This window comes from Eleginops maclovinus, chromosome 22, assembly GCF_036324505.1.
Source record: "Eleginops maclovinus isolate JMC-PN-2008 ecotype Puerto Natales chromosome 22, JC_Emac_rtc_rv5, whole genome shotgun sequence".
NCBI lineage: Eukaryota > Metazoa > Chordata > Actinopteri > Perciformes > Eleginopidae > Eleginops > Eleginops maclovinus.
This window is the reverse complement of record NC_086370.1, coordinates 6,424,103-6,436,687: the sequence shown is the minus strand read 5'-3', so window position 1 is coordinate 6,436,687 and position 12,585 is coordinate 6,424,103. Positions and strand designations below refer to the sequence as shown.

Sequence of the window (12,585 nt, the reverse complement as noted above, 5' to 3'; positions counted from 1 at the left end):
TGAGCTTTGGTTCAACCAATTGTAATGTCAAAAATGATGCTGTTAATATAGAACTTGAGAAATGTGAATTCCGACCTGCCTTGTGTCGCAGTGTTCACCCTTTATATTGACATTAAGTTGAATTTATCTCTCCCTTTTTCATTATTTTTGTCCTTGATTTGGTTTATTTTCCATGTCTCCCCTATCTCCATCTCTCTCCATCTCCCCCACCTTCTGTATGCTTTGCCTTCATGTTATTTTGTGTTAGGGGGCATCTCCAAGGTGGTGCGTCTCTCTCCTCCTCAGTGACGTCCTCCTCAGCCCGCAGAGTACGGCAGCTCCCACAGCTCCCCCCTAAGAGCAGCAGCGTAGAACAAGGTATTGTGATTTAATGTGTGTAAACCTGTATAAGTCTAGGTGCGGGATAATTTGTACATCCTCTTGTACAGCATTGACGATGACACACGATGTGCAGGTACGTATTTGCTATCACAGCCTGGAGGCAGTTATGCAACTTGGGGGAACAGTGATTTAACATTAGATTACAGTCATATTTAAAATAACTGTACTACGAAAGAGGATAACCCTGCAAAATGTGAAATTAAAATCAAATTAAGAATGGTCACAATTCCGAATTTAAATTTACAATTCAACTCAGAATTCTGACTTTGCTGTCAGCATTCCGACTTTAAACTCAGAATTCAGAGCAAAAATAATTTTGACTTTTACTGTCCTTTTTCTCAGAATTCTGACTTTTTTCAGAACTCTGACTTTAACTCAGAATTCTCACTATTTTCTCTGAATCCTAATTTGTCAGAAACTCAGAATTCTTAAAAATAATTCACTTTTGGTCAGATCTCAAAAGAAGTTGTGCATGGGGCCATAATCCTCTTCCGTATGGTACATTCCGTAAGGTTGCATTTAATTGGGTCCATTTGCTCGATGCTACTAACTTGCTAGCTAGCCATCTGCAAATTACTTTATTACTTACCATAACTTCATGAGCTGATGTTATGAAGCAGCCCCAACAGAACCAGGCTGTCTAACCAATTTACTGGGGAATCTAATTTTGGTTTAGTTTGCAGTAAGCTAATTTGCCGCTACTGCCTAGCATCGCTCTTTGCTAGTTGAAACCAGTCCTATGTTATACACTTTTGTTTGGTATGTTTACTGTTTGTGTTACACATGCTTGTATCATGGATCAAGTTAGCTGCTTAATCAATTTAGCAAGCTAGCCTGTTAACGTGTCCTCTCAAACAGTATTTTGCTTCGTTAGCTACACGCTTTTGGTGCTGTAGAGGAGCTGGAGACCATTTAGGTATTAACATCAAATCCTTTGGAGATTCCAGGCTTAAAAGTCCCAAATCATACACAGAAATCAGTCTTCAAACCGATATAGGAAACCAAGCTTTTTCATGATACTGTAAGTTTTGCTTACAGGGTTATTTTACACTGCAGTGACTGATTGAGTTCATTGAGTTGTTTCTTATATCATAGCCCTGGTAGCAGAGGAGTGTGTTCGCCAGCTCCAGATGAGGGTTCATTCCAACCGGGTGTCAGCTGCCTCCACCTCCAGCCAACAGGACTTGGACCGATCCCTCAAGAACAAACGGGAGGTGGGCCACAATTTTTTTGGCTTCCTTTATCACTCTAAAAGCAACTCATCAGGGAAATGGATGGGGACAATAAGGGTTCCAGGCAGCGAGCTTCAGCTGTAATGTTGCTGAAGTGCATCGCAGTGAATTGCATTTACTGTCTAAGTCATAAATTATCTCACAGTTATGGGGAAGACCACTCAACGAAACACATTGGTTCCAAGTGGCTAGTCCCTGAAGAATGCAGAAGTGTATAATCCATACTTGCTGGTTTCCTTTCTGTAATTTACTGTATAGAGAACTAACTAACTGATGGCTATATAGCGACTTTCAAACATTTGTATGCTAGTGGTTTCACTTTGTTGTATGCGTCGTGTCAGTGCTGTCTTAGTGTTGCAGTACTACAGTAGGCTATTTCAACTGTCAGCACAAACTGACTGAACATGATATAGAGGAAACCTGTATGGCTGATAAAGATTTACAATAGCTTTCTGTTATTAAATCCAAATGTTTGCGTTACAGATTTTGTCTCAGATACATCTCACATAAGCAGAAAACTGTTTTGTATTTGGAACCAACAATCTACTGGGCTGGATCCAAGAGCCGCAAACTTTATTTGCAAGAGTTATGAAACTGAGGCAAGATTAACTTGAGCAATAACAGTTTATGGCAAGTATGGTGAAGAGACATTACCCAGGTGTACAAAGACATACCATATATGTTTCCTCCATACCTTTAATGGCCACCTGTCGTTATTGCTGACCTTTCAGAACAGCAGCACAAGCTGTTGTTCTGTTGTTGTTATTTTGATACTGGTTATCAGGTGTTATCAATATATAAGCTAAACATGTTGTCATATCAGAAAATCACCAGTGAAATCATAGTGAAACATATAAAGGTAAAATATGCCACTACAAAACTCTAAATGAAACAATGGTAGCAACAAGGCTGGAAGTCTTGTTATCGATTTGTCAGACTGCCTTTGGTGGCTTTGCTAACATCATCCATAAAATATGAGAGAAACTTTTTGCTATAATCTCAAACATTGTACATTAACTGAACCACAATATACAATTTTGGGGAAACATCTTGGGACTTTGGTTCTACGACGACAGGCAGTGAATTACCACTTTCAGCTGCCATTAGTAAACGGTAGGCTAAACGCCGCTGGATCGCAAGCAGCGTCCCACTCCAGCTGAACCTTACTAGCACCAGAACTAGAACATAATTCATTTCAGTGGAAAAAGAGGTATGAGTGCCCTGACAGTTTGTGGCTGATTCTTTGCATTTGAGTATCTAGTGGTAGCAGCGTTTAGCATGATTTGTGTTTCCTGCAGCTTTACAAGGATCAGCGGAGGAGCAGTGAGAACGTTTCCCATAAATCCTCAGACAGTGATGTCAGCGACGTGTCAGCCATTTCTCGAACCAGCAGTGCCTCTCGCATCAGTAGCACCAGCTACATGTCCATCCAGTCAGAGAGACCGCGGGGACGCTTCAGGTGTGCTAACACTCTCACTCCCCGAGGCCCTGTGTCCACATAGCGACTTTTTCAGGGAGAAAAGACGCTGGCAAGCTAATGGGAATTCTATTTTGATTTGACAATAATATCTTGACAACGTATTACTGCTGGCTGCTAAAACAAACAAGCTTTCTGGTCTTCTTCAATACTTTCTGTCTGAAAGACACGACCAAACACAAGCTACTACAAGCTCAGTAAAGACGGTAGCGCTTTTCTGAAAAGTTAAGATATTTTCAACTCAGAGCAGTCGCTGTAAAAAGGCAAAGCGTTCAGAAAAAAAAGAAGCCGTTGATGCTCAGATAATTACGCTATTTGGACACAGGCCCTTAGATTCTAACTTTTCTTTTTGGGTAGTCTTGCTTATGTTAACTTTAATTAATTTACATTAATTGAACTTCGTCTTGGGTAACATGTGATGATCAGCAGGGCCATGCGGGCAACGGGTCGCCACATGATGAAGAGCACCAGCGTGAGCGGAGAGATCTATGGCATGGATCACGCCGACGGCAGCCAATCAGACACGGCGCTCGGGAGCCTGGGGAGCGGGATCAGGAAGCGGCGCTCGAGCCTCAGCCAACGTGTTGTCGCCATCCTGCCATCGAGACGCAGCCGCAGCACCTCGCAACTCAGCCAGACAGGTGGGAGAACTTATTGAGGAAGCATAAGACCGATGCTTTTAGAAACACACAGTAATAGGTCAACTTTATCCTGCCTAGCATAAACTACATGGCACCACCAACCTTAGACCCTCACTGAATAGTTGTTGCGTATATCATTTCATAAGAATCATATGCAGTATAATTTGAAGACATTACTGTATTTAACGTAAATGAATAATAGAATTGCCACCAATCTCTAATGGCAATAAGACTCTTTTATTTTGACTGTCAAGTCTCCTTGCCGTTATACCAGATGAACAAAATGGGTAATTTAATAAGACAGTCTCAAATTATTTGCCTTTATGTCAAATTCTTTATGCAATTTCAAATCATCATGATGGCGACTATGCTATGTGTCTTTTTTGATATTATCTTCTGGGGAGTCCAAGACTTGTTTTGTATACTTATGAGTAACAAAAGCCGGCTGAAATCAGGGTACTACCTGCTGTTTCTACAGTGTTAGTGTGTAAGGTCTGTACAGTATTCGGTTTCAGGATCGAAGTTGGGATGTGCTCATCATTGTCAAAATACTGTTAAAAGTCTTAAAACACAGATCCTATAGCAGCAACTTTTTTTGTTTTAGTGGATCTGCTCAGTGACCAGAAGATCAGACTTTGATTATGCTGGGGAGCTTCCTCATGTGTTACTGTGTAAACGTGTTTCTGAAAAAGAGAGCATTACTCCCCCTGACTCAATAAAATGAAATAGCCATAAGATCCCTCTTGAATCTTATATGACATACAGTATGTTGCACACTTGGACACAAAGGGGACTTCAAGGCGTGCATATCTTTAAAATAAATTCTATTTACTTTGTTTGTTCTGAAAACACACTAACACAATCACAGCACTGCAACGTGGCTGCATACTGTCAGCTAGGTCTTACAAATGAGGCCTTTACCTATATAACTCCTGAGCTGCCCCCTGTCCCTGTGTGAGCTTTACTTGTAACCATAACTTGACCTACTAAATATAAAAGTTGGCACTATAGATCAGTTATTTATCAGAAAATGACAGGTTAATGAAATACAATTAAATGTAGGAAAAATAAACGTTGTTGCAATATAATACAGTTACATGTTCAGTAAAGAGCAGCTTCATAACTTGTATAGTAACTGGTTGCCTCAATAGTTGGTTTTGATAAACAAATGCATCAATGAATGCATGTCTAACATCAAAACACACATTTACGTTCTGTGAATAGAAATACATGTAAACAAGTTACTAACTCTACCACAGACTTACATCTTTTAACCAGTGTTGCTGTTTGTTTCTGATGATGTTGTTTATTGTCTTTGTTGTTGTTGTGTGTGTTATTTCAGAGGCGGCGGGTAAGGCAGCGGAAAGACAGAAAGGTAAAGCAATAGTCAGACAGACAGACAGACAGACAGACAGACATTGTTTGTTCATGATAAATCGAGCATGGCAATGTATTATGTAGCAGGATTAGATACATTACGTAACAGCTGTTAAATGTGACTTCCCTGATTTGTATTTATGAATTGTGGATTAGGGCCAAACTGACTTTTGTTTTGGGTCTTTGAGATTAAAGTCAAAATACTGAGAAAAAAAGTCAGAATTGTCAGATTTAATCAGAATTCTGGCAGGAAAAAAAATCTGAATTCTGAGATTATAGTCAAAATAAAAAAATCCTAACTCTCAAATTTAAAACCAGAATTTTGAGAGAGAAAATCAGAATTCTCAGATTTCATTCTGAAACAGAAGTCAGATGTAGCAGCTGTTAAGTGTGACCTTCTAGATGTGTATTTATAAATCAGTTAAGAAAGCATCACAATGCACTTCTAAATGTTTTAGGGGACCCAGATGCAGACGGAATAGCCCAGACAAAGAGCCGTAGAGAGAATGATAGAAATAGAGAGTTGCAGAATAGCTCTGATAGACCTCCTTCCTGAACTCTGTCTCCGGCACGCTTCCTTACTCCACCCTCTCCTGTCACCATGGTGTTCAGATCTTCAAAAAGCCTGATATTAAGATCCTTTTATCAAAAATCTAATTTGTTGCCATGTCATGTCTGCCTTTATATGTGTACCGGCTAACAAACCAAAAGTAAGTAACTCTGAAACTCTGATTTTCTTTTTGACATGGTTAATGTATTCATGATTTAAAAAGCAAGCTTCTAAAAAGATCTGAGCTCCTTCTCTGAATACCAATTTCACTGTATGATTTCTGTAGTTTTACCTTTCCATCCCTGCCAAACACTAAGATTTGGTTAGTGACTAAGCCATGTTATCTTCCTGCAGTGACCTCATCACCTAAAAAGATTCCCTCCTATTTTAATATCATGTTTTTTTTAACACAACAAAGTGTTTTAGCATTCGTCTAACAGCTATTTATCTGTCATGTTGAAATGTTGGTGAGGTCAGCATGGGATATTTATTTGCATGGGATGCATATTGATGGATCTAGTTAGCAGGCATGTCAGACGCTACTTAGAATTGATGCTAAAAGAATGATGGAGTTGAAAAAAGTATTCTTTTCCAGATCTTTTTTCTTTGTATGCAGTCTTATAACAGCCTTTAGTAAAATGTCACATGCAAAGTCTCTGTTTAACACCTCTTTCTGCCTCAAAAAGCTTCAGCAGGTAAAAAGGTGGGTAAGGGCGCCAGCAGCATCCAGAGGAGTGTGGAGACAGGCATGGCGGTGGAGTTTCCACGAGGGGGGTCGACTATGAACCGGCAGGCCAGCAGAGAGTCCACTGACGGCAGCATGAACAGCTACAGCTCCGAGGGGAAGTACGTACACAGAGTGCATGTTTCTGATGACTGTATTTAAGCACACTGTGAGAATTTCACACAGAAAATTGTTGGACGTGGGGTATTTTCTAAGGGGACAGCTATGATAACATCTTAGAAAAGTTATTGTAAAAGCACAAGAAAGAGGAACTTGACAAACCAAGAAAAGTTAAGGGTGAGGGCTACATGTGACCTTTTATTGAGTTGTACTTTTTTCTTAAAATTCTGACTTTAATCTAAGCATTCTGACTTTTTTTGTAGACGTTGGCATGTTTCTCTGAATTCTGACCGTTATGATAATTCAAAGAGGTTATTCTAACGCCTTAGAGAGTTTTCACATATAGCTCGTTTGAAGCACACTCCTGTGGTTTACAAGTTGAACCACTGCACACCGAAGTAGCCTGAAACAGAACTTAAACAGAACTACATTCAGTGGGAATTGGGTATTGTGGTGTGGGTTCTGAGTGACCAAGTCGGAATTGTTAATTCACTTGTGTCTGTGTGTGTGTCAGTCTGATATTCTCAGGTATGCGGTTGGGGGCCGACAGTCAGTTCAGTGACTTCCTGGACGGTTTAGGCCCCGGTCAGCTGGTCGGCCGGCAAACACTGGCCACGCCTGCCATGGGTGAGTGACAGCTTAAATCTGCTGCTAATCCATAGCCTGCATTTCTATACCTGCAATACTACAAACATTAGGTTCTGTTTTACATGTCAAATATGTGCATGCGAACAGGTGATGTTCAGATCGGTTTGATGGATAAGAAAGGTCAGCTGGAAGTCGAGGTGATCAGGGCACGAGGCCTTACCCCCAAACCAGGCTCCAAATCCCTCCCAGGTAACACACACACACACACACACACATACACACCCACACACACACAAACATACACACACACACACACACACACACACACACACACACACACACACACACACACACACACACACACACACACACACATAAATACAGTACATCTGCCTCATGTCTGATATCACAACCCAACAAATACTTTTCTTCTCTTATTCTTCCTCATCACATCACACTTTTTTTACCTCCATAATCCAATCTATTCCTCTCTTTTTGCTTCCTTTGAACCATACTCCCCTGTCCACAGCTCCCTATGTCAAGGTTTACCTGCTGGATAATGGAACTTGTAAAGCCAAAAAGAAAACTAAGATTGCACGAAAGACCCTGGAGCCGCTCTACCAGCAGCACTTGCTCTTTGAGGAGAGTCCCCAGGGCAGGGTGCTTCAGGTAATCTACTCTCTCTGTGTGTGTGTGTGTGTGTGTGTGTGTGTGTGTGTGTGTGTGTGTGTGTGTGTGTGTGTGTGTGTGTGTGTGTGTGTGTGTGTGTGTGTGTGTGTGTGTGTGTGTGTGTGTGTGTGTGTGTGTGTGTGTGTGTGTGTGTGTGTGTGTGTGTGTGTGTGTGTGTGTGTGTGTGTGTGTGTGTGTGTGTGTGTGTGTGTGTGTGTGTGTGTGTGTGTGTGTGTGTGTGTGTGTGTGTGTGTGTGTGTGTGTGTGTGTGTGTGTGTGTGTGGCCCCTTTTCTACCAAAGCAGTTACAGGGCCAGTTAGGAGGTAGTGCCAGATTAAGCACCGGTTCTTTCTCTTCCTATCGCAGCTCATGGCCCAGAAAACCACTTCTTATCTGGCCCCACTCAGCTGTCCATCAATAACCAAGAACAAAATACGTCACGCTTCTGTCCGAGGGCACTGAGGAAAGTGCCCTTGCACAAGCACAGGGTCTAAACAGGAACTGATTTGGTGGGAAAGGGGTAAATGTGTTTGTGGTTTTATTTCCATCTCAAATAGACTGAACGTTCAAACATCGCTCACTATGCACAGAGAGAATGTCCATAAAATTCTGCTTAACAAATGCATTTTAGGTTAACAGAAATGAGCACATAATGCTGGTGTTATTGTCTTGACAATGAAAGTTGGATAACTTGACATCAGATTTGACTTTTTCTTTTTTTTTTACAATACAAATCGACCTGGTGTTTGACTTACTTCACAAGGACTTGTCTTAAAATAAGTTAAACTTGTTGCATCAGTTAAGTAAGACTCACCTCATATGACCTCAGATTCGTGTTGAGCTACCAATGTTGTTGTTGCTACACGGACATGTTTTTGTGTAACACAAGCAGAGCGTACAGACATGAGGTGTACCATGTTCATGTTTGCCGAAGTTTAATAAAGTTAACTACCCACTGATGTAGAAAATAAATTAGTATTTGGTAGTCTTGGTGTAATATAGAGAGCAGAATACAACAACTTGGACTTGTTTTGAGGACTTTTGATTTGACTATAAATAGAAAATAAACACTAGCAAAACGTGTTATCTTTATATGAGACTTGCCTTGAAATTGTCTCAGATGACACAAAAAAGAGAGTGAGAAATAGGGGGCAGCATTTTGCCTCTTCTAGCATACAAATACAATCTCAATTTTAAAACTTAATCCAGCATTCTTACTTAATCCAAAGAAACAAACCATGTCTTGTCTTGTCTCAAAACCTTTCCGATTTTGACTCATTTGGACTTCAGAAATATTTCAACTTGACTTGGTCTCAACCCAAAGTATTATAAAACAGCTTTGAATCTCACTTTGAAACTGTAGTCCATTGCCGGGTCCGAACGTATTTTAAGAGTATTTTTTAGGCAATACGATTTGCCTTCCTTGAGTTGGGTCGCTTAGCCATCATAGCTAACAGTGGCAAAATATTCATAATGTGTATGTCTTTTGCTAATTGATCTTATCTCTACCATTCTCTGTTCCAGGTGATAGTATGGGGAGACTATGGACGATTGGACCACAAATGTTTTATGGGTGTAGCACAGATCCTGTTGAAGGAGCTGGACCTCTCCAGCACGGTGATCAGCTGGTACAAACTGTTTCCGCCGTCCTCATTGGTGGACCCTACATTAGCTCCGCTCAACCGGCTGGCATCTCAGACGTCATTGGACAGCTCAGGACCACCACCGGGCGTTCGGTCCTAGTGACTGAGTGGTGACCCCCTTAACACCCCCAAATATCCCTTAAATGACAAAAATAATGGACCAGAGCTAACTGGACCAGAACTGAGCAGAGGGGCAAGAACATGCCCCGCCGATCCCCTCGGTCCTCCAATGAAAGGCCAGACGGAGCAACAGGGAATGAGAGCGAGAAAGAGTGAGAGGGAGAGACCGAACTAGCCAATCAAAGCTTAGCTGGAGTCTGACAATCACGTCTCACACCTTCCCTCTTCCTCCTCCGTTTTTGTTTTCAAAGCTTTCTTCGTTTTCGTCCTCTGAGCTGCAGCAGTGGAAGTTTTTGTTCAACATTCACTTTTCTTTTCCTCCTTACTTTCTTGTGCAGAGCAGACAAATTGTCAACCTAATAGCCCCCATAGCCAATCAGAGTAGAGATTGCAGCTAGGCCCCAGGAATGAGGGATGTAAACAATGTTTCGGTGTTAATGAGTAGCAAATGTTGGCGGTTTCATTCGGCTGTTCCGTCCGGCTGTCTCCGACGGTGTTTTCGTGGTGGAGCATGGTTTGGTAACCTGTTTAGATCAAGGGAGCCTGCACATATAGAACAGATATGAAAGCAAGCACAAGACAAGCTTGACTTCTTTATTCGGACAGAATAAAATGGTTTCGCTTTTCGTCTGAACGGTAAATAAAATAGAGGCCAAATTCGTATTCTTTAATTTTTCAGTCTGTGTTTCAGAACGGTACCATGAGGTGCAGACTCCCTGTGTGTGTGTGTGTGTGTGTGTGTGTGTGTGTGTGTGTGTGTGTGTGTGTGTTTGGTTTTGCGAGCGATGGTGCGACAGTAAACGTCAGGTCACATTCGCTCCAACAACCTTTTTTGCCCGTCCTTTACCTCCGACCCCCACCCTCGGGCGTCCTCCCTTTTCCTTACCTCTCAACCCCCCCCCCCCCCCCCCCCCCCTAGGAGGGAGCAGCATGACTCGGGGACGCCCCGCCCCGGCCCCAAGCTGCATGCATGTTTCTTATTTTCGTTCCCCGTTTGTTTCGTTCTATTCGTTTTGTTTCTCTACTTTTTTGTAAAATAGGAGACGAGACAAATTAATGAGACGATGCTCCAAAAAACAAAAAGAGAAAAAAAGAAGACTAGACTATGTGTGTTAGTTCCACATACTTTTAGGCCAGCTTGTATGTTGCATGTTCTTGTACAGTTTGCTCGTACTGAATATGAATACAAACCAAGAAAAAGCCAAGCCATCCCCGCCCCTTTAACAGGAGCGGACCAATAGTAAGGGGGGGATCAAACTCCGCCCTGGCCATGCCTTCCACTCTGGGTCTTTAAATATCCACGTGAGGAAGTGTTCGGAAAAAAAACAAATATCTCTTTGTTTCGGTTTTTCTTTGGACCCTTTTGAACAACAGTGCTGTTCTGTAGTACTGAGCATACTCAAGCCCCCGGCGTATCTGAGGGTGTAGGTGTTCAAACTGTAGTTTAACACAGTCGGGGCTAGAGACAGAGATAGAGAATGTGTGTATAACAGCTAAATGTATATGAAGTACAATTATGACAGAAATTATAATTATAGATATATGAATATAAAAAGAGTGTATACCCGTCACATGCACACCTTGTACATAACAAACCAGGATGAGCGGCTTTAACTTGAGTTACGAATAAAAAAACATGGCTGACACACAAACATTCCTGGTCTTGTTGGAAGGGAATTTGCGTCCTGTGGATGTGCTCGAGCTGCTGAGCGGCACTGAGCCACAAAGAGGCGCTAATAGGCCTTTATTTTTGTCCCAGTTGCAGAAAAAAAAGCAGAGCCAATTGGAACAATTTCTTCTCCTCAAAGTCCCCTTCCCCCCCTGTTTATCATTCTTGGTTTGGACTGGACTTCTAAAGCCATTGAAAATCTGATTTTGCAGACATATTTTGCGGATGTTGCTGTTGAAACCCTTGGTGGTGTGGCCGACTGCCCTTTCCTTTGTCAGTATTACTCCAGGAATACTGATTGTTTACAGCCCATGGCTCCCCCCCCCCCTCTCTCCCAAAACCACGATTTTAGACGAAAGACTAAGTATTCACTGCAACAGTTCTTGTTTGTATAACAGATGTGGCTCTACTGATGTGTATGTTTTATATTCAAGAGTTCATTTTTATTATTTACAAATAAAAGACTGTGTGGAAGAAGATCATGGCTTTCTGAGGGAGTGGTCCTAAGTTATTTTGAGATGTGTAATATTCAAATGTGAATGGGACAGGGGTGCTCGTACACATAGAAAGACGGGAGGTTTTATTGCTATATAAAAATGCACTTGCCATATTCCAGATTTTTCTAGGATCCAACTTCTTCAGGACTCAAGGTAAGAGAGGAGCAGCTGCGGAAGATTCCTGCCTAAACTGAACCCTCTTATATTATATTGTACTGTTATAATTTAAATGATGATGTATTTTTTTATAGGGCGACCTAGAAGTTAGCATCGCAAGTGCTCCCTTGAGCAATCGGATTTTTCCATTACATTTTGGAAAATTGCTGAATAAACATATATTTAATTATATCTTTATTGAATAAGGACCATGCAAAACAATACATTAATCTCAAGAGAGAAAAAGGCTTAAAGCCAGATTATAGCTGAAAGCTAATTCCGTTCCATAGGTAAAGCATGTATAAAGGATACACATCTTTATAATAATAATACACTTTATTTATATGGCATCTTTCAAAACATAATTTACAAAGTCCTTTAACATACAAATCCAGGGACAGCAAAATAGAAATTAAACATGATAATTCATATACAAAATCATAGCAAATGAAAAACTGAAATACATACAAATAAAATAAGTAGAATAACGAAAAAGCAATTATAAAAAAGTGAGTTTTTAAAAGAGCAGACTGACAATTGTTCCGATGGGTATGTTGTAGTACACATAAGGGTAAGTCATATTTCAATGATTGAAGTTACGTGATAAAATAAACAATATGATGGTCATGGTGGACTTCCATGACTTTAACATTTGCTACCTCTCTGTGTGTGAGCGCTTGACAATGTACAGTATACTTCATTTTCACTTAGTGCTCCCACCCTGTGGGATGACTGGGAATT

General features: G+C 41.1%; 1 protein-coding gene across 1 annotated transcript in view; it reads left to right on the top strand.

Moving 5' to 3' along the window:
• The window catches only part of LOC134858664 (regulating synaptic membrane exocytosis protein 1-like), a 40,848-nt gene extending 29,252 nt beyond the window's left edge, over positions 1-11,596 (top strand). The window contains exons 21-30 of the mRNA XM_063874664.1: positions 248-357; positions 1,477-1,595; positions 2,912-3,072; positions 3,520-3,731; positions 5,074-5,106; positions 6,345-6,504; positions 7,017-7,129; positions 7,238-7,339; positions 7,620-7,759; positions 9,284-11,596. Of these exons, the coding sequence (XP_063730734.1) occupies positions 248-357; positions 1,477-1,595; positions 2,912-3,072; positions 3,520-3,731; positions 5,074-5,106; positions 6,345-6,504; positions 7,017-7,129; positions 7,238-7,339; positions 7,620-7,759; positions 9,284-9,502 (1,369 nt within the window). The 3' untranslated portion in view covers positions 9,503-11,596. The remainder of the gene's footprint in view (positions 1-247; positions 358-1,476; positions 1,596-2,911; positions 3,073-3,519; positions 3,732-5,073; positions 5,107-6,344; positions 6,505-7,016; positions 7,130-7,237; positions 7,340-7,619; positions 7,760-9,283) is intronic.
• Positions 11,597-12,585: the final 989 nt, after the last annotated feature.